Here is a 25,899-nt window from a genome sequence, read left to right on the forward strand (position 1 = left end):
TTCCATCCACATGGCTAAAACTCTTGTCCAAGTTCTCATAATCTCACATCTTGATTAGTGTAACCTGGTCTCTTGCCTTCAGAAATTTAGTCTTCCCCCCTCTCTCATCTGTTTAGCCATGTCAGCCTTCTTTGGGTTCTTTCCCTGGCTCCCCCTACTCTATCAAATATAAACTTATCACTTTTATGGCTCTTCAGTCTATCACCCTCTACCTGTCATCTCTTCTGTATTGATTCATATCTTCTGTTGGCCCACTTTCCATCTCCCATTTGTTAAATTTTCAAACTAGCACCGTAGTTCCATGCTGCCCCTCAGACTTGGGGGAGTTCCCTGTAATCATGCACACAACTATTTCCTATTATCCTCCTCCATATTCCTCTTTAAAACTCTTCTTTGCCATGATGCCAATCAAAAATTCTTGACAACTATTAGGCCGCTGGGGTGTTGATACCACTGGTAGTCCTGGACCTGGAGTATACCTTGTCATGGGGCAGATAAGAGATTAGAAAGGACTGAAATCATATATGCTGGAGCTATGTTGTGCTCTGAGCAAGATCATTGGAAGATAGCAAATGAATTTATCTGAAATGGTGGAATCTTGTTTCATTTCTTATGGAAAACTGAAGGCATTGCTGATGCTTTTCCTGTGATCAGTGTGTGTTTTTTGTTCTCTGACATATGAAGAACTACATTCTCCTGCATTATGCCTTAATTCATTCCCTAGTAATAAAACATTAAAGTGGTCAGAGTGTGGAGCTGTTAAGCTTGGTATTGTGTTCTTTTCTATGGCAAAACTTAACTCATTTCACTTATTTGAGGTGTGAAATCCAGATTCAAAATTTGCCTCTCCTGTTTGGCTTTATAGGCAAGTCTCTTCTGTCAATGAGGGGTGAGGTAGCTTGCACCTTCTGAAACCCAGGTGTTCAGTTTTGAACTGGAAATGGTGTAAGAGATGGGGGGGACTAACATTGGCATATACAGTCTGTTTAATATCTCTAATAATTTATCTTGAACTGTGTACAGAGCTTTGTGTGTAGGTGTGCTATCCCCTCACTCACTGCAGATAGTTGACAAGATCATGGAAAACTGAAGCATATGCCCAAGCAGTTGAGTATGTTACCTGGTTCTTGAAATGTTCAAAACTATTTTGAGGGGTTGTATCTCTAGCATAGCAGAAGCCTTAGAAATAATAATTTAGCTTTTATTGATTTATTTTGATTTCAATATATAGAACCAGTTTATTTTATACACTAGGTGCTATGACTATGAATTAAAAATACAATTAATACAAAACTACCCTCTTCCACAACCATCAGCCTAACTAAGCTGTTCCTCTGACACCAAGAACATAGATCTCACAGACCTTTACAAAGGGAAGTGTCATTATTTCCCATTTTACAAATGCAGAAATTATGGTGAAGTATGTTGCCTGTACAACAGCTCAGTGGCAGAACCAGGAGTAGAACTGAGGTTCTCTGACTCTTAGTTTACTAGGCCATGCTATCTGTCAGCTTTCCAAAGCACTTTTGCATTACTTTGTTCCAGTATATGCCTCCTTTAAGGTCTCTGACTAAAACAAACAGCATACCACAATTTCAGGGGGGGGGGGTGGAGTATTTTGAGAGAGAGCACCTCTTTTACAACAGAAGTGGAAGGGACAGTCTGGAGAAAATTTTTTGTAATTGTTTTGGATTGGTTTCAAAAGGAAAACAGCTGCCAGGTGGCAGCAAAGATTCACATTAGCTATTATCAAAATTAACCATGGGCAAAAAGTGATGTTTACCCCTAGAAGCCTGCTGTATCTGCCTGTAATAAGCAGTCTATCTCAAGCTCCAAGAGTGTAAGCTGCTTTCAGAAAAGATATTGTACAAGAGGAATAAAAGACAACTTTTTTCAATTAAAAAGGATCACCTTCTATTCACCTTTTCTTCACTTTGACTATTTTGTGCTGAAATTTCAGCAGTGGTATGTAGCATCTCACTTTGGTGGCCTCTGCCACAGGAAGTTGCACTTAATTAGTACTAATTATACCTAGTTTGTAAAATGCTTTGCCATTCATTTAATATATTTACTATCTGTTGCAAATGGAAGAAAATTATAGCAGTAGACATAGGCTTCACAAATCAAAGATCTAAAATAGCTAGGCTTTGCAGTAATTGGGGACAACTGATATTTATTATTTAGAATATGGATAAGTTAAAACCAGCTTTGACCTGTGCAATATCAGACTATGGATATGTCTACATTCCATTGTAAATCTGTCTCAAATCCCCTACTCCGAGGGGAGAGGAGAGCCAGATGCTACTCGGGTTCAAGTCCTGTCATTTTTTGCTGCGTGGATGCAGTTCAAGCCACAGACCCAAGTCAGAAAGTTTGCATAGTGTAGTATGGACATAATAGCATTTGTTGTGGGCCAGGGATCCAGCAATTGTACACTTAGGTTTACAATGGAGTGTGAATGCTCAGGTGTAAGTTTGGAGACACTGGGTCCCAGAAACCTGTGTTTATAATGCAACTGAGGCATACCCTAGGATCACACTGTGTAAGATTAAGTAAAGATGTGATGTTAAATTGGTGCAATTTTGAGTGGGGACATGCTTAGTGGCTTTGCTTGCCCTATAATAAGTCACTAAGCTGAAATAAGACTCTTCTCAGAGGGGTTTGCACCAGTCTAACTTTTTTTTTTTTTTTTTTTTTTAAAGATAGAGTACTTGTGGCACCTAAGGTGCCACAAGTACTCCTTTTCTTTTTGCAAATACAGACTAACATGGCTGCTACTCTGAAATCTATCTTTTTAAAAAGCTGATTTGCTATTAATATAGCACTTAGGAGCCCTGCTCCTGGCCCTGATCTCATTATACACAAGGATGAGCTGTTCAGGGCAAAACTAGAACATTCTAACCAGTTTTAAATCTATATCTGTGTGTATGCACAGAGGTTAGCACCAGCTTAATTAAAACCAAGGCAGGTGTGAATGTTGACAAGTTATTTTTATCTTCCACCCCTCCTTCTTACACTTGTGGCTTGTATTTCAGGTGAGGGTAAGCTAGAGCAGAGACTCATCCTGTGTGTTTAGATAGTACCTGGGGATGGGGTGTGTCTCATCCCACCTGCAGTCAGGCCTGCTGGAACAATTTTTAGAAGGGTGTGTGTGGGCTGAGAGCCCTTGAACTAAATTGTAAATGCTCTACAAAGGGTCACCAGATAGCAAGTGTAAAAAAATTGGAATTTGGGGGTGAGGGGGGTGGAGAGAGGGACCTATATAAGACAAAGCCCCAAATCTCAGGACTGTCCCTATAAAATCAGGACATCTGGTCACCTTACCTGTATATAATGAAACCACTTCCTGCCAGGGGCTGTGGCAGCATGAGCATCCCTAGTTCCAGCATCTATGATCTCACTATAACTGTGCAAAAACAACGAGGAGTACGTGTAGCTCCTTAAAGACTAACACATTTATTTGGGCATAAGCTTTGGGGGGCTCAAACGCACTTCATCCCATGCATGGAATGGAAAATACAGTAGGCAGGTAGGTTTCAGAGTAGCAGCCGGTATAAATACACAGCGTGTGAAAAGATGGGAGTTGCCTTACCAAGTGTGGGGGTGTGTGTGTGTGTGTGTGTGGGTGGTGGGGGGGTGTCAGTGCTAATGCCACAATTCAATTAAGGCGGAAGTGGGCTATTCTCAACAGCAGAATACTTTGTAGCAGTAATGAGGGCACTCAGGGTGCCCCACTTCAAACAGTTGACGAGAAGGTGTGAGTAACAGTATGGGGGAAATTAGTTTTTGGAGTGACCCATCCACTTCGTCTTTGTTCAGGCCGAATTTGATGGTGTCCCGTTTGCAAATGAAGTCTAGTTCTGCAGCTTCTCCTGGGGAGGCTGCTTCTGAAGATTTTTACTGGAGAATTGCCACTTTTTATAAAGTTGCGTTCCAGAGGGAGCTGGCACCCAGGGACCGGGGCTCGCTCTCAGGCAATTTAGCTGAGCCGCAGGGCAGGGGCCAGCCCCGGGCGCTGTGCTGCTACTGCGCCGTCAGAGCCCTGTGGCCGCGCGGCCTGGAGGCTCCCGCCCCAGGGCCTGGCCGAGCTCGGCTCGCTACTTACCGCCCCCCGCGTGGGACTAGGGCGCCCTCCGCCGGGGACACCGGGGAGGGGCAGCGACCGCCCCTCGCTCGGGCTTACGGGAAGTGACGGAAAACACACGCTCGCTGCCTAAACAAGGGCAGCGGCCAGAGGGACTCGGCGCTGGCTGGAGCAGAGCGGGGAGCCGCCGCTAGGTACGGGGGCTGCGAGCTCGGCGCCCTCGCTGGCCGCCCGGGGCGAGCAGCGCCCGGTGGTGTGAGGGTGGAGCCAGGGGCGCGGCGCGGCGCGGGGCGGCAGCAGCCCGGAGAGGGGGGTCGGAGCCCGGGCCGGGCTGGGGAGCAGCGTCCGGGAGGAAGGGCTGGAGCTGGCCGGGCAGCGGGTTGCTCCGCGGAGGACGGGCTGAGGCCGCTTTGCCCCGCCTCTTCTCACCCCTCCCGGGAGCCCAAACCGCGACGCCGGGCTCCGGAGCGTTGCCGGCCGGGGGCGGGAGACTGGCGCTGTGGCTCGGCGGGAGCCGCTCGCTCCGCGTCGTTACAGGGCAAGGCTGCTGCGCAGGTGTCAGGGGACCAAACGGTTGGTTTCGAAACAAAACCTAACGGGTCCTTCGGGGGCAGGAGCCCAGCCCCCGCCTGGCCTCAGGAAACGCTGCTTGACAAGCCCCTCCAAGGTCCCCCTGAGCCCGCCCCACCAGAAACCTGCTGAGCCCTCACCAAGCGCAGGTTCTCTCCCGTGGATGCGGATCGGCTTCCCTGCGTGTCGAGCCGTTTAAAATCTCCCTCGGCTGCGGCTGGAGCTTGGCAGCTCGCATGCAAGCCGCCCTGGGAGAGATCGGTGCCCTAAAGCAAAACGCCGGGGAGGCGCTTCACGCGGGCGGGCCGGGCTCCGAATAACTTTTCCTAGCGTGCGGTGGTGGTGGTTCGCTGTCAAGCAGGGGCTGGACCGGGGTTCTGCAGGTGGGAGAACAAATGAGGGGTGTTGTTGCTTTAGTTTGTTTAACGCTGCTAATCCGGAGTTGAATTAGAGTGAAAGACCAAAGAGGATTTCTTTTTAATTGTAATAAATATTAAATAGGCCCCAAGATGTCCTGGGGTATATTTTAAAATGACCAAGATATGTTTTCCTTGGGTCTCCAGGCTCAACAAGCATGGTGAACTTCGCAAAACAAAAATACTAAATCATTTAAAGGGAGCTTTGCCAGGCTTGGTTTTCTCTAGAACTGGTTTGCCAGGTGCAAATTAAGTTGTTGTTGTTGTTGTTTGTTTTTTTTTTCCCCCATGTTCTTTCAGTTCAGCTGTCAACTTTTTAAGGCTTCTGTCCTGCAAACATGTAAGTACATGCTTAACTTTAAACACTGGAGTAGTTGACTGATTATATGCCTAAAATTTAATATGTGTAAGTGTTTGCAGGATCAGGGCCAAATTCATGTTCTGGAGGGAAGAACTTGTAGGCCCTGATCTTGCAATGATTTATGCATTTGCTTAACTTTGTTATGGTATGTAGTCCAGTTTGCAGGATCAGGGCCTTAGGACACAGCAGCTAAAGAAACTCCACATTTCCTAACACCGAGGACTTAAAATGAGTGGGGTTACCTAATTAAATATACTTTTGAGGTGGGTCAATGACGGAGGAGGGAGAAATGTATGTCAACAAGTTATGCACATACTAATAATAACTACTGAAATTTCATCATTATCTTTCTACAGAGGGCTGCTTTAAAAGAGTGAGCTAGCTCAAATGATTCAGTGGTTTTGTTCACACTGACTTGCAACGCAACTCCTCTCCTGAACCAAGACTTTGATCATGTTAGAACTAAGGAACAGCAAAGGAAAGAGTAATCAAGATTACTTTCCCATTCTTTTGCCTGTCTTTGTAAAACTTTCATAGTAACAGATAACTGTATCCTTGACCTCATTTTAATGTCAATTCTAAAAGGCATGTCTTCACTGTCTGAAATCTCTAACTTTAATTTCAGTCATTACTTTGAGCAGCATTATCATATCTTAATTTGAACATCTTGATTGTGTGAATGATCAGACACTCCTACCTACTGGTGCTTAGATACTTTGGTGATAGAAAAGCCTTACTAGGAGTAAAAAGCCTAGTAACCTAGCCTTTCTAGGTTATCCCAGATACTATTGGAAAGATAATTTTCTTTCGAATTGCAATGTGTTGTCAGGTTTGTTTGTGACCTTTAAATATGTTTCAATTTATATGAATAAACTCAATTAGCAGAATCCATTAATTTTTAAAATATAATTTGCATATCTTAAGTATCCTGTGTCTTGGACATATATTGCCACTTGTGTTGTGTTCCCTTCCTGTACCTTTTCAAAGCTATTTTTTCCTTATTATTTATTATTTTTTATTAACCCTGTGAATTGGATACCTAGTCATGGACCAGGACCCCATTGTGCTAGGTGCTGATAGCACTTCTGTCACTTTTTTTCCTGGCTGGCATAAAAGACACAATTTGAAAAGCGGCTATAGTGATAGAATTCATGATGCTGAAAGATTACCTCTAAAGTACCGCATAATAGAAGTGAATAGTGGTATTTTAATATACTATTGTGTCTAGCCAAGGATTCAAATTTGTTGTTAAAGGTCTTATTATTTCAGAGTCTGTAAAGTAGTTATGAACTGGTGATACATTGTGTAATTTAGAATTTGTCATTTAAAAATTATTAATAAGTATAACACATTATGGACTAGAATTTTAAAGCCTCTAGCCCAATGAGGCTTTTGTTTTAATTATTTTCTACTGTTTTAAGCTTTTTCCTCACTGTGTGATGCAGAAACATGCTAGTTTATCACTTGAACACTCAGGTTTTTTCCTTTCAAAGAGAGGAATGTTGAGCTAAAGGGATTTTTAACTGGATTTAGGTATACAGACAAATATTTTTGGTAATCAGTGACTTTTCTGTAGGTGGTGTTTTTGGAGAATAGCTCCGTTACTGCCAGGTGTTTGGTGTGCTGGCACATTGGCTGTTAATTAGTCTATCACTCGATCACACGCCCCCTTGCTCACATACAAGGGGCATTTCTAGACCTCACAGAAGATATCTTGTTCTAAGTACGTATTTTATTTAGGAGCAGGTATAATGGCCATTGGAGATAAGTACAACAGATTAGTTGTTATTGCTTATATCTTCTATTAGTTATAAGTCTTTGCTGATCTAGTAAGTAGGTGTTCCTAAAAAAAAAAACTACATTCAATTTTTAGGCCTTTGGACTTTAAGAATTTCTCTTGCATTTTTTTTTTTAAAGTAAATGTTCTGCTTCACACTAAATTTTCCCACCCTTGTGTTTAGCTTACTGTATGTACAGATCCTGCTCCTGCAGAGAATTAAATTTGTGCTTAACTCATTTAGCTCAGTGGGACTAGTTAAGTGCTTAAAACTAAGCATGTGCATATATCTTTGCAGGATTGGGATTGTTATGTCTGCTCTGGATCGTGTTTCTTCTCTTTGTCTTGAAAACCCTGTCCATGCTGGAAATAAAAAATTGTGTTCACACAATGGGTTTAAATATGGTTAAAATTGGTTCAAGCAAACACAGTTTAAACAGGGGGAGCAGATTGGGACTGTAGAGGTGTTCATCAAAGACAATCTCTTGCAATCAGCAGAAAGTAGATTTCAATTTTATGGAAATTTTGTTTCAAAGGCTTTTCTTTAATCACGCAGCCCCTGAATATTCAGCGTTAGCTTGAACCATGCTTTACACCAGTTCTGGTAACACATTTTTACCTCCACTGTAAATGAAGCCTTGGTGGGTGTGGCAAACCAAATGCTTCATTTTTGTAATTGATCTTCCATATGTTATTTTTATATATAATACAATTTTACTATAAGTGTTATAAAAATAAACAACCAACTTATGAGCACACACAATCTGTTTATTTTTTTCAACCCGGTCTAGCTCCTTCAGATACAATAATAATATAAACAGAAACAATTTTCTTCCAGTTTTAATTCTGAATTATTGTGACTCCTTGGAATTGGCACAACGTGATCTTCGTCAGAATTTTGCCTACTGTAAGACCTAGAATTCCATTTGCCTACTCACCAAACAGCTCAGGGGCAGCTTTCCCTGGTGAAAGTGGAGCTAGTCCGTCAATCAGTGCAAGAATCAACAATTTAACAGAGCCTCTGACAAAACTGAGTAAAGGAAGTTATTGGCATTTGTGGGAGATGGATCTGAAAAAAAAAAAAAAAAGGCTGGAGAAAGGTACGGAGGAAACATTTTTTCTTTCCACTTGCAGAAGCTAGGAGGCTAGGAGAGAGGTAGAAAGTAGGTTAAGTATCCCACTCACCAAACAGTGAGGAGGCTCTGGAGCTTGGGGGGTAGAGGGAATAACTCTTCCAGCAACTGGTAGAGGGAAAGAAGGAATTCTCAGATTTCAGGTCCTTACTGGCCAGAGGCTGATAACTAAGATGGAGTTTTCAAGCAGGATGTAGGCACAGGAATTCTAGAATTCTGCCCCTTCACAATCACTGGGGATTGGTTGTCCCATACTGCTGGTGGTCCTCTCACCGGCTCCTGCTTTTCTTCCCTTCACGTTGGGGATAGTAGGCTTAATCCTATGGCTATAAAAGGCATAATGAGGGACTATGGTTGGAAGCAGAACATAGACAATAAAGTGAGGGTCAAAGTTGTCCATTGGAACGCTTTTTCTAGGAATGTGGTGGATTCTCCATCACTTAAAAAGAAAAGGAGTACTTGTGGCACCTTAGAGACTAACAAATTTATTTGAGCATAAGCTTTCGTGAGCTACAGCTCACTTCATCGGATGCATTTGGTCGAACGCATCCGATGAAGTGAGCTGTAGCTCATGAAAGCTTATGCTCAAATAAATTTTAGTCTCTAAGGTGCCACAAGTACTCCTTTTCTTTTTGCAAATACAGACTAACACGGCTGCTACTCTGAAATCTCCATCACTTGAAGACTTTAAATGAAGACTGGATATCCATCTAAAATATAGAGTTCAAACAGAAGCTCAGGGTTGGATGCAGAAATTATTGGATGAGGTTCTTTGTCTTGTGTTTATGCAGGAGGTCAGACTAGATCAGTAGTTCTCAACTTTTCCAGACTACTCTACCCCTTTCAGGAGTCTGATTTGTCTTGCATGTCCCAAGTTTCAGCTTCAGCCCTGCACAGCAGGACTTGGGCTTCAGCTTTCTGCCCTGGGCCACAGTGAGTCTAACGCTGGCCCTGGTGACCTCATTAAAATGAACTCGTCCACAGTTTGAGAACTGCTGACAGTATTAAGTCATTGTCCGTATGAAATTTTCATTTGTATTGGTTTTGCTAGTGCTTTTTATATAGCCTGTTGTAAAAGTAGGCAAATATCTAGATAAGTTGATGTACCCCCAGAAGACCTCTGTGTATCACTGGTTGAGAACCACTGGATTAGATGATCGTAAGTGTCCCTTATAGCCTTAAGAATCTATCACTGGAGGTGTCTGGTAAAGTTTTAAAGTTCTGACCTATCCTCTAGAATCCAAAGGTTAGGTACTAGATACTACTTCAATTTTATTATCTAGAATTCCTTTTAAAACAATGGTAGTTTGCTAGGTATCCAAACTATTCATAATGCACATAATGTAGAACGTTGTTAATGAAAAAAATGCGTATATTACACATTCTACGTGTGGCAATACTTTCTCACCAATAATAAGTGAGCCACCAGGTTGGTGGGTAGGTGTTGTTTTTTGTTTGATTGCTTGTTTTGCAGATGTTGAAATGGTTAATCTTCTTTTGCGGGCCAGCTGTTTGCAAAATGTTGTTTTTGAAATTCGGAGAACTTAATTTTGGAGAATTCAAGGATCAAAAATGTTCAAATTGCCAAAATACTTGCCTTGGTGAATTGCTTATGACTGGCTCCTGGCTTTTCACCCACACACTGGACCTCCCTTGACCTGAGGAAAAAATGAGTAAGAGCAGGAAGAGGGAGGCTAATTGGTAGCATCCTACGTTGGTGGGGGAAGAGGGAACTAATGGGTAGCATCATAAGTTGTGGTTCTGTAGACCCGTGCTTATCTTTATGCATGTGTGTGAGGAGTCCCTTTGAAATGAATTGGAGCTTTAGTAGGAATCTGCCGGTCAGCATTGCAGAAGGCAGGCAGATTAGTTAGTCGTCCAGAAGATGGAGCCAGGGAGTTCCTTATCTAAACTGATGTGAACCTAAGGATGAGGATTCAGTCTGAGAATTGTTTTATTTTCTGTGAACTGGTTCATCCATCCCTTATTATGAACAACGAGTGAGCAGCTTATGTCTATGAGCAAAGCCTGCAATTGTTTCATTATAGCCTCAGTAGTCTGTGAGCCTACTAGTCTGTAGATGGCTTATTTAATTAAATTGTTATACAAAGTTTTATTTATTTGTAAATGTAGCATGCTAGGCTGTCTTAGGCATTGCCTGGCAATGTCTCGCCCACCGTGCAAGCTATGCTCATCTAGAACACTGGAATTAAATGTCTTTAGGACTAAGAATCTTGGTGTTGAAGGCCGAGTTTTCTTAGTAGTAAGACCTCACTTATGTAATTTGCTACTTTTAAGCAGGATCCTGGCCCCTTTTAGGCTAGGTCTATACTACAAAGTTTTGCCAGCATGGCTATGTCAGTTAGGGTTTGAACAAAAATATCTCTTCAGCTGACACAGCTATCCCTGCAAATCCCCAGTGTAGATGCAGATATGCCAACAGAGGAGGGTTTCTGTCAGCACAGCTATTGTCATTTTGGGGAGGTGGTGTTACTCAGCTGGCTGAAGTCCTCCTTCTGTTAGCATACATAGCGTTTATGCTGGGGGCTCTGCCAGTACAGCTATATCGGTATAGTGTAGACTAGCCCTTAGAAACAGATGCAGGGTTCACCTCTTTGTCAAAACCTTGCCAACTAATTTAAACTAGTTTCATAGGTGACTGGTAAATCAGCAGGTAGCAGGAGTGAGTGTGATGTCTGACCCTCAAGCCTTGTAAGGTGCCCAGATACCATGATAATGGGCACAAAAATACTATTTTACGGCAAAATGTAGTCAATAAGCTGGATTCAACCTGGATTTACTTTGTACATGGCCCAGATAATGCAAAGTCTGCCTGGGGGTAGGGGTGGTTGGTTACAGAAATTGGTTGTCATCTTCCAGTGATGAGGGCAGAACTGAGCCTGTGCATGGTGCTGGTTGAGGTGGAGGCATAGCCAAGACCGGATCCTTAAAGAACCTCTGTTATAAACTAAAGATACCTGCTTCGTGCCTCTTCCCCCGCAAAGTATGAGCACTGAGGAAGGAATATGGGGAACCACTTATCGGAGACCACCCTTTGTGCTGTACTTCTATCTGAGGATACAAATGATTTGTTATCAAGTGATAAATGTGTGGGATCCATGAATTGTTTAGAATGCTAGAACAGTTCATGCCTGGGTTTCTAATCTTGTGCACACCTTCACTATGATTCTGCACAAGTATCAGGTATATGGGTGTACAGGTTGCCAAGACAGGATCTAACTGGTAATTTGTATGTGCAAATAAAATACCTACGTTGTGCATGCAGTTTTGGTAATTGCATGTAAATCAAGCAAATAGTTCCATGCCTGCAGTTCTGAAACTCAAGGCATCACAAGCAATAAGTACTGTACTCCTGATTGTTGCAATGTCCTTCCCTGAGCTGTTGCTTTTGGAATACTGCTGTTAAGAGCATGGACAAAGTTGACAGCACTTGGCACTGTCTGGAAGGGTAGATGCTGATGACTGTTAAGCAGAAGTAGTTTTATTTAAGATTTTTTTTTCTTTCCATTTCTACTTACTTCGAAGTGTCTGGGCTGGCTTGACAGCTGCTATATAGCCCTGAAAATGAACAGCATGTGCGCACCAAGGTCAGCCTGGAGACAGCTGTCTTGTTGCTTTCATAACTGATGGTTATTTTGTTCAGTCTTCCTAACTGCTCAGTCAAATGGGTATAATGAAATTGTTTGCTATAAGCACTGAGAAGGAAGAAAACAACTCTTTGAAACAAAATAGAGTGGAGGCTAGCATCAGAGGTGAGGACTACTAACAGACTGAAACTCCTCTAGTCTCCTGGCAATAGATGTGCCAAAAAAATTGATGGTTATTGTGGGCTAGTGATTTACCCAAATCAGACTGTTTTTCTAGATAGCATATTTTTGCTAGCTAACTTGCTTTAATGCCTGTGAAAAGTGAGTATCTGCTTTTTTGGTTCTCTTTTCTCTCTCTCTCTCTCCATCTGTTTTTAAAGCATGATATTTAAAATTCATAAATAGTAAGGGACATTTTCTACATTCCTGTTGTAAACACATGGTGATGGTTGCATTATAAATACTTAGATTTGCATTGCATTGTGAAAACTTCAGGGATTCACTTTAAAATTAACACACACAACACCAGTCTGCATTGTTTAACTTTTTGCTGTTTTGTGGAATGGCCAATGTTGTAACCTTAGCATGAGAAGTGCATAGTAATTGTGTTTCAGTGTAGCAGCCGTGTTAGTCTGTATTCGCAAAAAAGAAAAGGAGTACTTGTGCAAGGCACAGAATTTAGCATATGGAGTGGGAAATCTATCAACTTCATGAAAAAACTTGTACAGATACAGACAGACATCATCTTCCTCTCCAAATGCAAACAGATGGACATCATTTAAATCTGTTAGTCGCTAAGGTGCCACAAGTACTCCTTTTCTTTTTTTATAGTAATTATGGTTATCAGCAGCAAGTAGTGCCTTCCTATAGCAAATTTTTATACTTTTTTAAAATATAATTTACTCATGTCCAAAGTGTGGATGGTGGTGAAAGGTTAGTATCTTTTTTTTTTTTTTTTTTTTTTTCCCCCTTCAGGTTTTAGAGCAGATTGATTTTGATTTAATTTATTTATTTTTCTGGCTTCAAACCAGACTTCATAAGTGACTGACTGCCCCAGGGTGCAGCCAATATTTTAGATTTAATCCCCTTGGGTTTTGCTATGAGTTGTTTTTACTTTTGTTTCAGGTAGGATTCCAGTATTTTAAGCTGCTACTGGTGCATAATATCACATACCTAGGGCCCTTTGTTTTTTGGTGGTTGTTTTATTTGTTTTCCTGGGAATTTATTGATGTTTATTACTACAACAACAAAAACAGCTGAAAATCGGTGCAAAAAACTATTAATAATTTTTCAGGGTAAATATCAGGTTTTATTTTGGTGGAAGGATGGGGAAAAAAGTATTCAGTAGGTTAATCCTTTGAATGGAATTCCATGTGGTTTGCTGCAGAACTAAAATAGAATTCAAAACAGCATGCCATCTGAGTTTAAGAAAACAATATATCTCTAATCCCCAAATAAAACTTTTCTTTTGAATAAATGTTTACTGTTATAGACTTTGAACTATTAGTCTAAAAATATTTACATTTAATAATTGGGCACAATATTTTAAAATATTTATAAACACTCAATGTTTTATGTTTGAGTAGCAGCTGTTAGTCTATTCGCAAAAAAGAAAAGGAGTACTTGTGGCACTTTAGAGACTAACAAATTTATTTGAGCATAAGCCTTCGTGAGCTTCAGCTCACTTCATCGGATGCATTCAGTGGAAAATACAGTGGGGAGATTTATATACACAGAGAACATGAAACAATGGGTGTTACTATACACGCTGTAAGGAGAGTGATCACTTAAGATGAGCTATTACCAGCAGGAGAGCGGGGGGGGGCTTAGGGGGGAGAAAACCTTTTGTAGTGATAATCGAGGTGGGCCATTTCCAGCAGTTGACAAAGTCCTTCAGTGTAATTTCCAAAAGTCCTGCATAGCGTAGGCTTGTAGCAATCTTTTTAAAGGGGTCTTTTCCAAGGCCCATTCTCCTACAATCTTGGATGTAGCTGAATTTCAAAAATACTCTCTAAATTCCGGGTGGGACACTGAGAATGCGAGAGGCAGCACGGCTCAAAGTTGGAAAGTCAGGGTGGTGGATTTTCCAGTATTCAAGAGACATGATGGAGCAGTTGTCCAGGGAAAGCATTGCCATGTAGGTGCAGAATTCACTTTCCAGTTTTTCACTTCCTTTGTTAGAAGCCCCAAAGGGGGAGATTATATGAGCATATTTTTTAAATTTATCAGCTGAGGCCACACTTTTACAATGAAAAGCTTCAGGGGACGTAGTGTGAATTACAGTAGCTTCCCACTTTGACAGCTCTTCGTAAAAACTTATGAAAGCTTTTACGAGGTTGATCTGCTCAGTGACTGGCAACATAGACATGAAAAGATTTTTGTTTTTTCTGGAATCTCCCCAGATGTGCTTTTGTGAGACAGTTGTGCTGAGATATTGATAACCAGATTGGCATAAACTTCTGTATTAGAAAATGTGCTGTCTGTTAAAGAACTGGATTCCAGTTCTTCTGTGCTTCATGTAGTGGTTGAAGTGTTTTCAATCAGAAATTTGAGTTTTGTACAGAGGCTTTGCCTAATTTCTTGAATAGCTGCTTGAGATTTCAGCTTTTAGACTTTTCCAAAGTTGAAATCTTCATGATCTAAAAATCAAATTAAGAATTCCCCATGCCTTCTGAACACTCTGTAAAGCCAAATACATACTAAACAATCCTGTTGGTACAACTGCAACTGAAATGCTGCTTTAAAGGCGATCTCTTCTCAAACATTATAGAAGAGGTTGGGTGTGGGTTGTTTTTGTTTTTTGTTTTTTACTTGAATGCTTGAAAACTGCTCCAGCTTCTATTACAAAGTTTTTCAGATCATCCATTTTGGGGACACCTGTTGCATGAGAGACAGAAACATGCAGTAGGTGAACTGGGCAAGCCAAAACAAAGCAATTCAGGTTTTTCATTCAGCTTTACATCTTGCGTGAACTTCACGCAGTAAGAAACCGAGTTGGAATTCATTGTTGCCGCATCCTTCCAAATAAGTGCATATTCATGTAAAGTTTTACTGACACAAGCTGACTTTACAAACTCCAAATCTGCCAAAATGAGTGCAGGCTTCTCCACAACAAAACAAAAAAAGAAAACAAAATCACCAGGGCGAGGCGGTCAAGAACATTTGGCGATTTGTCAAAAATCAAAGAACTAACTATATTTCCAGCCAACCTCTCTTTAATTTTGTTGGTCAGAGCGATATCATTCTCCTCCAAATATTTCTTGGTCAGATTGAATTTGGCAAGGATTTTGCAGCTGGACAGAAATGTTGTACAAAGTCCCCCAAAGGACCATCAGCAAGGCCTAGCGGCTGCCGTGAAAAACACAGGGCAAGTACAAATTCACTTGATACATCATGTTGATCTTGCTCTTTCTGATGTGCCCTGATGAATGCCGATTCCAATGTTTGCTTGCTTTCTGTTTTTGTTTTCTTGTTTTAGGCTTAAGTGTCGTTTGCTCTGCAAATGTTCTTTAATCTGGTTGGCCTGAATGTCAACTTTGATGCCACGCCATTTGCAGTACATACGCTGCAACTTCATCCTTTTTCTCTTGTTCGTTTTTTAAGACTTTCAAATACTTCCTTATGTTCTAAAATGTATTCTGATGCAGATTTTAGTTTTCTTCCCATTTTAGTATCAAATCTTTAAACCATTATTTGCTAACAGCTTGAAATGTGTACGTGGGGGGTGCGAGATTCATCAGTACGTTCAGATGCGCACGCACTTCAGAGCTTGCGTGCATGCCTATTTGTTTGTTGTGTATATCTGCTAGACTTCAACAGGCAGCTTTGCATATACACACAGACAAATGTATTATTGTAAAAAATGTATCTCATGCAATGTATTGTATTTTTCTAATAAAACAAGTTATTTTTTATATAATTGAATGATAAAAAGTAGGGTGAAGATTGGAAAAAACGAATAATACTTCTGGTAAAACCTGGGTTTTTTTTTGATAAAAATCGGTTTAAACTGAAAACGATGGGGCTTGCACATCCTTACTGACGTGCTCCCGTAGCAGTGCTCAAATTTGGTGGTCTGCTAATGCTGGGTCTTGAATTGTGGTACTATATTTGGTTATACCCTACTTAAACTTGCACTGGTGGCAGAATGGAAAAGAAGGGGAATTCAAGAGGAGAATGTCATCCCTTGTCCTATTCTTGGAGTCCCACAAAAAGTGGAAACTAGGTCAAATTTCAAAGGATGAATATAAACAAATAACACAAGTATGTAGGGACAAAATTAGAAAAGCCAAGGCACAAAATGAGATCAAACTAGCTGGACCCATAAAGGGTAACAAGGGTAACCCTCTGAACTATGGCCTTGAATACTACACAGTAAGAGCTTGGTTCTGCTCCTGTTGAAGTTGATAACCAAACTTCCATTGACTTCCATGGGAGCAGGAACTAGCCTCAAGTTGGACAGTGAGACAGCATGGTTTTTGAAAGGTTCTTTGGCTATAAAGCATAACTGATGTTTTCTTGTTTTGTTAAATCGCGAATTTCAGATATGGTGCGTATTGAATTTCGGTTCAATATCTTCATTGAGGATTTACATAATGGCATACAGAGTACACTTATAAAGTTTGCAGATGATACCAAGCTGGGTGGAGTTGCAAGTGCTTTGGAGGATGGGATTAAAATTCAAAATGATCTAGACAAACTGGAGAAATGGTCTGAAGTAAATAGGATGAAATTCAATAAGGACAAATGCAGAATACTCTATTTAGGAAGGAACAATTTGTTGTTCACATACAAAATGGGAAATGACTGTCTAGGAAGGAGTACTGCGGAAAGGGATCTGGGGGTCTAAGTGGACCACAAGCTAAATATGAGTCAACAGTGTAGCGCTGTTGCAAAAAAAGCAAACATCCTTCTAGGATGTATTAGCAGGAATGTTGTAAGCAAGACACGAGAAGTAATTCTTCCGCTCTGCTCTGCTCTGATTAGGCCTCAACTGGAGTATTGTGTTCAGTTCTGGGTGCCACATTTCAGGAAGAATGTGGACAAATTGGAGAGAGTCCAGAGAAGAGCAGCAAAAATGATTAAAGGTCTAGAAAACATGACCTATGAGGGAAGTTTTCAAGTACGTAAAAGGTTGTTATAAGGAGGAGAGAGAAAAATTGCTGCTCTTAACCTCTGGGGATAGGACAAAAAGCAATGGGCTTAAATTGCAGAAAGGGAGGTTTAGGTTGGACATTGGGAAAAACGTCCTAACTGTCAGGGTGGTTAAGCACTAGAATAAATTGCCTAGGGAGGTTGTGGAGTCTTCATCACTGGAGATTTTTAAGAGCAGGTTAGACAAACACCTGTCAGGGATGGTCCAGATAATACTCAGTCCTGCCTTGAGTGCAGGGGATTGGACTAGATGACTTCTCAAGGTCCCTTCCAGTTCTATGATTCTATGAAACTGTTAAACTTAAACCCAGAGAAAAATATCCAGACAACAGTAGAAACTGCATTTTAATTTTTCACAGTATCATACAATATATTGAAATTCTTCTTTCTAAGGAAACTGTGGTACAGTTACTTATTCTTTCTTTTCTTCACTACCACAGCTTCCTGTAAACTGCAATCTCTCTTTGAGATAAAAAATGCATTTACTCATCAACCCATTTTGCTGTTTAAAACTGATCTGTTTAAAAAAATGTATTTCTAATTCTTCTCGTACTGAAAGCAGAGGCATCAGAAGTTGGTTTATTTTTTTAAAGCTTCTTTCAAGAACGTGGGGGGCTTGCTATTTTTAGTCCTTACTAGCTTAATACCACTTAGATAAAAACAGGCTCAAAATGAGTACTCGCAAAAAGTGAAACCAGTAGACGTCCCACCCATACTAAAGCTATAGCCTGCTAATAACTATGCATTTCATCCATCTGTTATGTTCCATCTTCCATTCTTCTCAAATAGAGCTTCTTTCTTTTTAATGGTATGGGGATTGCAGAAAAATGTCAGTTTTGTGATTTGCCAGGATACAGACCTACATGAGTCAAATTAGTATATGTAAACACTAGTCTTATCCTCTTTTCTGTTGATTATTACGTTCTTTATGCTTTCAGTTTGACATGTTTTACCAATTCTATCATGAGCTGAAAACAACAATCATTTCCTTATTTTTGTGGTCACTTCTTGTATTTAAAAGAACCCCACAAACAACCTCCTTCCAACCCCTGATCCCCCATCCCCAACACACACTCTTGACTAGGATGTTCACTGCAATCTGGATTCTAATCTCTTTCTACACTTTTGTTCATTTTCTAAAAAAAAAATAGCTTTTTAATAAAATCCATTTCTACTTCTACACTACAAGGGGCTGGAACCCATTTCACTTTTTTTTCTTCTCTCCACCCCCCCTTACTTCCCTTATCTAAAAAAGGTTTAAGATAAGAAACTGAACATCCTATAGATTGAAACTTATTTAACACTTGAGTCTGATCAGATGCAGTACTTGTATGAGTTACATCGTGTGGTTCAACATTACTTTTATCCCTTTCATGTGGATCTGAAGTCAGCACCTGAATTTTACAGATGGAGAAAGTGAGGCAGAGAGGGCAAATATTGGGACTAAGGCCACACTGCAGGTCAGTGACAGAGCTGTGATACGAACTCTGAAGTAGAGCTGGGCAAAATATTTTGGTCACTTCCCCCCCCCCCCCCCCTTTCAGGAAAAGGTGCAGATTCAGCAACACGAAATGTTTCATGATTCATGTCTGTTGCTCCAAATTGTTTGTCTCAGTCCTGCCCCCCACCCTCTAATTCAAAAAAAAGTTTAAATGTTTTGTTTCAATACTTTTGAAATGTTCAATTTGTTTGGGCTGAAACAACTTCATTTTGTAATTTCCTTCAATTTTACCCTTAAAGCAAATATGATTTTTTTTTTTTTTAAAGCTCAAAATTGATACGAAACCTTTCAGGTCAGATTAAAGTGTTGTTTGACCCCAAACTCCTCCCTTCTGCTCTGATTTAATAAAAATTCTGAAATATTTCATTTTCAGGTAAACTCAAAATGAATTTTTTAAAAATTCAGATCTGCCAGCAAACTGAAAAATCCATTATTCACATATCTCTGCGCAGGAGTTCCTGACCTTAAGTTCCTTTCTCTAGTGTGCACTGCTTCACATAATTCCAAACTTCTGAACAGGGTTAATGTGATCAATGTTAATATAATGATACTTCACACCTACATTGTATCTTCCATCCAATCATGTGATGTTAAACATTAATGAATTAAGCAGAGCTGGATGAAAAATGCCAATTACTTTTTTGTGGGGAAACTTTCAAATCAAAACAAAACAAACAAAAACCCTGAAAAGAATATTTAGCTTTTCAAATGAATGTTTGGTTTTCAAACATTTTTACTGGAAAAATTTGTTTTAAAACCCAGAAAAATTCAACCAAAATGAAAATTTTCTGTTCGAACTTTCAATTCGGTGTCACAATCATTTTGTCCAAATGTCATTTTTTTTCACCAAAATCATTAGTAGAATTAAGCATCCCCCAACTCCTAGGTGACTTCAAGTAGTAGTATAAATTACATTTGCAGATGAGGAAGCAGAGGAAAGTGATTCAGGAAGGAGCTGAGAATAGGACTTACCTGTCCTGCCTTCAGGTGAAGTCAGTAGGAATGCAGAATGGAGCCTAGGAGTCTCTACAGTGCTGATGAAGAGCTGGCAAGGAGAGCTAATATTTGGCTATTTTGTGGGGTTAAAGCTGAGATAAGTTCCAACCCCCCAAAAAAAGTGCTTTTGAAATATGTATTTATTTCACAGTAGTACATTTGTGTGTCCTATTGAAAAGATACTTGTATCCCAGTCAAGTGCGTCCTCAAGTTCATAACAATTGTAGCTTTTTATTAAATATTGCAACCTTTTAATTCCTTGGGAACTGATTACTTACTCTTAGAGTGGAGAAACTGGATTGTCTCATTTATGCTCCTTAATATGAGAGACTAGGAGTAAGGAGCCACTGACTTTAAACATATCTCTTCTACTTTTATATGCAGTGGTAAAAATGCAGTAATTAGTATAAATAATGCCTAGATTTACTGTCAGTTACAATAAAAGAACATAAAAATTTTACTTCAGTCCTTTTTCTGCTGCTGAATATTCTGTTATAAGCAGTTGTCTCTTTGTTGCTTCCAAAATGTTTTTTTTGGATTGCATGCTTTAAAGAGAGCTTGACCTTCATTCATTTTAATCACTGCAAGGACATTTCACTATCGGACACTGGCAAAGTTTTTAATCTTTACCTTTCTACCATGAAGAATGATCATCTGGTCTTTTGTACTGGAGTGAGGCAAGTACAAAAGGATCAACATAATGCTTTCAGCTTTGAGTTGCATATTTGAGAACGTTGCTGCATTTACTAACTTTTCACAACACTAGCTCTGAACGGAGAACTCATCTGGTATATGGTTAGATTTTCTTTGCAGTGCTTTACCCATAGATGAACTGTCAGTTCCTCCTTTACTTCGCCAGTGAATCTGACCTTTGATGCTTGATCAAGTAAGGATGATGGTTTTTGAGAGGCGTGTGCTCTCTCTCTCCCTCCCCCCACCAAGGAGATTTCTCTAGCATCTTATCTAATTCTGTAGTATAATAGTAAGAATCAGTTTCATTACCAGTGTGTGTCCTCATATTCCTTGTGTTCCTCCTTTGGTCCTGCTCCCCAATCATTTGGTTAAGAGTTTTTTTTAATTTGGGCTTTGCTTAGTTGTTAGTGATTTAAAAACAAAGTGCCATGAATCAGTTGAACTTGCACTTCAGTCTTTGTCTTGACAACGTGTATTAAAACCAGTCTGCTGGCTTTTTGAGCTTTGTGTTTAATTGCCCGAGAGGCTCTGTAGCAGAAATTGGCTGTCAAATGACATCAACATTGTCTCTCTACTGTTTGCTCTCAGCCTGCCAGCCTTGCAAGCCTCATGTTCAACATCTTTTGTGTGGCCTTGTGAAGATTAATCCCATGTTGTGTGTTCATATCTTCTTTTAATGACTTAAAGGGAGAAAAAGTCCTTCACTGATAAGAATTGTCAGAAGAGTGGTGATAGACATCCTCAACTGAATTGGGAAATTTCCTTGAGAGACTTCTGTCAAAGAACAAAGACAGCCAGCAGTGACACTGAGTACACACTGCTTTCAGCACTGGAATTACACAGTTCTTCTGCAGTATTATCCGAAGACTACAATGTTTATCATTAGTAGATCCCAGCAGGAATCATGGCATAACATGTAACTGATCTGGCATGTTCCTCATGGGGAAGAATCATACTCAAGTGACCACTGACTTCCTGTTCTCTTTATAACCCATCCCTGAAGATGTGTGAATGTGCATAGCACCATCTTCCTGATACTTGAGTTTAAGAATGCTCCAAGCAGATCAGGTGTCCTTTGACCTTCTCCAACTCATCTTCTAAATTCCTAGGTCTGTACAAAGTAGCAAATAATTGACTCATTATTATTAAAGTTAACAGCTTTCTAGTGAGCTCAGCTAAGGTCACAAATTCCAAGTGCTAAGATTATCTTGTCAAAAGAGCTTGATTGAAATTGGAGGAAAATGTAATAAGAACTTGGCATTCCTCTGTAGAATCTCTCAAATTACAATTCGGCTCTTAGTTTTTGACTTTCCAAGTATATTTAGAAATTTCCAGTCTCTTATTAATTGCTTTCCTTTGTTAATGCGGTGGACCGCATAGAATATCAGGGTTGGAAGGGACCTCAGGAGGTCATGTAGTCCAACCCCCTGCTCAGAGCAGGACCTATCCCCAACTAAATCATCCCAGCCAGGGCTTTGTCAAGCCTGACCTTAAAAACTTCGAAGGAAGGAGATTCCACCACCCCCTAGGTAACGCATTCCAGTGTTTCACCACCCTCCTAGTGAAAAAGTTTTTCCTAATATCCAACCTAAACCTCCCCCACTGCAACTTAAGACCATTACTCCTCATTCTGTCATCTGCTACCCCTGAGAACAGTCTAGATCCATCCTCTTTGGAACCCCCTTTCAGGTAGTTGAAAGCAGCTATCAAATCCCCTCTCATTCTTCTCTTCTGCAGACGAAACAATCCCAGTGCCCGAGACCTCTCCTCATAAGTCATGTGTTCCAGTCTCCTAATAATTTTTGTTGCCCTCCACTGGACATTTTCCAATTTTTCCACATCCTTCTTGAAGTGTGGGGCCCAAAACTGGACACAGTACTCCAGATGAGACCTCACCAATGTCAAATAGAGGGGAATGATCACGTCTCTCGATCTGCTGGCAATGCCCCTACTTATACATCCCAAAATGCCATTGGCCTTCTTGGCAACAATGGCACACTGTTGACTCATATCCAGCTTCTCGTCTACTGTAATTCCTAGGTCCTTTTCTGCAGAACTGCTGCCTAGCCATTCGGTCCCTAGTCTGTAGTGGTGCATGGGATTCTTCTGTCCTAAGTGCAGGGCTCTGCACTTGTCCTTGTTGAATCTCATCAGATATCCATGCTGACTGTTCCTGATCACTTTCCTCTCCTCTGAGTGATTCAGAATTGATTCCTTGAGGACCTGCTCCATGATTTTTTTTCAGGGACTGAGGTGAGGCTGACTGGCCTGTAGTTCCCAGGATCCTCTTCCTTCCCTTTTTTAAAGATGGGCACTAGATTAGCCTTTTTCCAGTCGTCCGCGACCTCCCCTGAGCGCCATGAGTTTTCAAAGATCATGGCCAATGGCTCTGCAATCACATTTGCCAACTTCTTTAGCACTCTCGGATGCAGCGCATCCGGCCCCGGGGACTTGTGCTCGTCCAGCTTTTCTAAATAGTCCCAGACCACTTCTTTTTTTCAAAGAGGGCTGCTCCCCATGCTGTGCTGACCAGTGCAGCAGTCTGGGAGCTGACCTTGTTCGTGAAGACAGAGGCAAAAAAAGCATTGAGTACATTAGCTTTTTCCACATCCTCTGTCATTAGGTTGCCTCCCTCATTCAGTAAGGCGTCCACACTTTCCTTGACTGACTTCTTGTTGCTAACATACCTGAAGAAACCCTTCTTGTTACTCTTAACATCTCTTGCTAGCTGCAACTCCAGGTGTGGTTTGGCCTTCCTGATTTCACTCCTGCATGCCCGAGCAATATTTTTATATTCTTCCCTGGTCATTTGTCCAATCTTCCATTTCTTGTAAGCTTCTTTTTTTGTGTTTAAGATCAGCAAGGATTTCACTGTTAAGCCAAGCTGGTCGCCTGCCATATTTACTGTTCTTTCTACACATCAGGATGGTTTGTCCCTGAAACCTCAATAAGGATTCTTTTAAAATACAGCCAACTCTCCTGGACTCCTTTCCCCCTCATGTTATTCTCCCAGGGGATCCTGCCCATCAGTTCCCTGAGGTTGTCAGTCTGCTTTTCTGAAGTCCAGGGTCCGTATTCTGCTGCTCTCCTTTCTTCCCTGTGTCAGAATCCTGAACTGGACCATCTCATGGTCACTGCCTCCCAGGTTCCCATCCATTTTTGCTTCCCCTACTAATTCTTCCCAGTTTGTGAGCAGCAGGTCAAGAAGAGCTCTGCCCCAAGTTGGTTCCTCCAGCACTTGCACCAGGAATTTGTCCCCTACACTTTCCAAAAACTTCCTGGATTGTCTGTGCACCGCTGTATTGCTCTCCCAGCAGATATCGGGGTGATTTGAAGTCTCCCATGAGAACCAGGGCCTGCGATCTAGTAACTTCTGGTGAGTTGCCAGAAGAAAGCCTCATCCCCCTGGTCCGGTGGTCTATAGCAGACTCCCACCATGACATCACACTTCTAAACTTAATCCAGAGACACTCAGGTTTTTCTACAGTTTCATACCAGAGCTCTGAGCAGTCATACTGCTCTCTTACATATGATGCAACTCCCCCACCTTTTCTGCCCTGCCTGTCCTTCCTGAACAGTTTATATCCATCCATGACAGTACTCCAGTCATGTGAGTTATCCCACCAAGTCTCTGTTGTTCCAATCACATCATAATTCCTTGACTGTGCCAGGACTCTTGTTTCAGTTCTATTCTATTCTCTACCATTTGCCTTCAAGTCAGTTTTAGCTCCATGCGACTTCATATGAAAAAAGAATGCTACAAAAGGAACAATTAGAATTAGGGAAAAGTCCTTCTATTTTTGATAGACTTGGCTTCTGGAAAAAGAGTAGAGATGCTTGGCTGGTAGGAGAAAAGTTAGGAAGTATAATTTACTACCTGAAGTAAACTACTGGAGGGAAGGAAATGCTTTACAAATGGTTCCCTTAACTCCCCCTGCTGCTCCCTTTCAATAAAGAAAGGAAAACATATTCATGTGTTGGAGAGGTTGAAATCCTTCTACTTCTTATACTGAGACCCTTCCAGACAAGTAGGATGTACATGCTCATTATAAGTAACCACCATCGAGGGCTAATTGCAACATGCCAAAGAGGTGGTTGCTTGTTCTTTCACCATCTCTTATCCTGTTCCTCTATCCACATTTCCAGAAGCAGTGCTTCAATAAATCCTCTAGCCTACTCTGGTCTTAAACTGTTCTCAAGTTGACTAATCACGTTGGCATTACTGAGGGAGCCGATAGTGCTTCATACCAGCTCCCCTCACAAAACATAAAGGAGTTCCCAAGCTGAAAAAAACACGTCGGAATGAATTTAATAAGCATTATTAACAAATTGGTCTGTTTTTATATTTAGGTAATTAGGTCACTGAATAAAATGCTTTCAGTGGTCTTTTGGGGAAAGGAAAACATACTGTGATCAGGGACAAGCTGTTTCAGAAGAGGTACAGAGGCAGCATGGTCTGATCTGAGCCACTGATTCATTGAAGGACCTTAGGCAAGTTGCTTGACATCTCTCTGCCCATCACATGTAAGGGCCTGCAGCTGGCCTGCTTACCTGCCAGCTTAACCCCCAGACAGTGTAATGAACACAGCTGGGCCCCAGCTTAGTTGCCTGTTTGGTGTCACACCCTCTTTTCCCCCAGTTGGCTGAAGGGTTTAGCATACCTGCTCTTAAGGGCAGCAGCAGGGTGCTGGCTGCTCAAAGCATTTGGCTGTGGGCTGCATTAACTTCTGCCCCTGCCATGTTCCAATCTCACTTTTCTGCTGTGATTTCTGTCACGCTCGAGTCTCACCACTCCCCTATTTCAGCCCTGTCTTAGCCTCATTCCTGCCTCAGACCCAGCCCTACTCCTGCCTTCCTTGATTCCAGGTTACCCGGTTCTGACCCTGGACTCGGATTCCTGGCTCTTACTCTAGCTTGACCCTTAGCTTGATGATTTTAGAGCCTCTGATTCTGGTTCTGACCCTCTGTTACATTCCCAAGGGTACAATCTGGATTGTTGAATAGTTGAGTCCCCTTAATTCTCTAGTCCGGGGTGCCTTTTACACTGCTTTGCAGTGAACAGCCACCTTCCCGGTCCTACTCGTATATAGCCACTAGCATCCGATGAAGTGAGCTGTAGCTCACGAAAGCTTATGCTCTAATAAATTTGTTAGTCTCTAAGGTGCCACAAGTACTCCTTTTCTTTTTGCGAATACAGACTAACACGGCTGCTACTCTGAAACTCCCAGCTATGTTATATGAATGCTCTCCCAGCCATTCGTGAATTTACATATGCATATTCTTCAATCTTAGCCTTGTTCCCCAGAAATGTGCATCGTGCACTGCTCAGTATTCTCCTGGACAGTATAAGCTCATAGTAAGTCCATCATTCCAACACTGGGTAATGATTACGCATCAGTCTTGTTATCCTACATAGAGCTTCCTAAACACTTCAATCCAAACACACTGGTTTAGATAAAACAAGTTATTAACTACAGATAGATTTTAAGTGCTTACAAGTGATAAGGAATAAAGGAAGAATTGGTTACAGAAGAAATAAAAACGCAAGATAATACCTAAATGACTTAAAAGCAAAATTACTTTCTCCCCATAAGCTGCAACAGTTC

At 41.2% G+C, this 25,899-nt stretch overlaps 1 protein-coding gene across 8 annotated transcripts in view; it reads left to right on the forward strand.

The window, feature by feature from the left end:
- The first annotated feature begins 4,048 nt into the window (after positions 1-4,048).
- Positions 4,049-25,899, forward strand: part of RAB27A (RAB27A, member RAS oncogene family) — a 78,263-nt gene continuing 56,412 nt past the window's right edge. Inside the window, exons 1-4 of one of the 8 annotated variants that reach the window (XM_043493380.1) lie at positions 4,184-4,278; positions 5,371-5,410; positions 18,491-18,563; positions 19,526-19,652. In XM_043493380.1, the coding sequence (XP_043349315.1) occupies positions 19,614-19,652 (39 nt within the window). In that variant the 5' untranslated portion in view covers positions 4,184-4,278; positions 5,371-5,410; positions 18,491-18,563; positions 19,526-19,613. Of the gene's footprint in view, positions 4,279-5,370; positions 5,411-18,490; positions 18,564-19,507; positions 19,653-25,899 lie in introns of all 8 variants that reach the window. The other 7 variants (XM_043493378.1, XM_043493381.1, XM_043493379.1 and 4 more) reach the window with 7 other exon arrangements.

This window comes from Dermochelys coriacea, chromosome 10 (assembly GCF_009764565.3).
Source record: "Dermochelys coriacea isolate rDerCor1 chromosome 10, rDerCor1.pri.v4, whole genome shotgun sequence".
Taxonomy (NCBI): Eukaryota; Metazoa; Chordata; order Testudines; family Dermochelyidae; genus Dermochelys; species Dermochelys coriacea.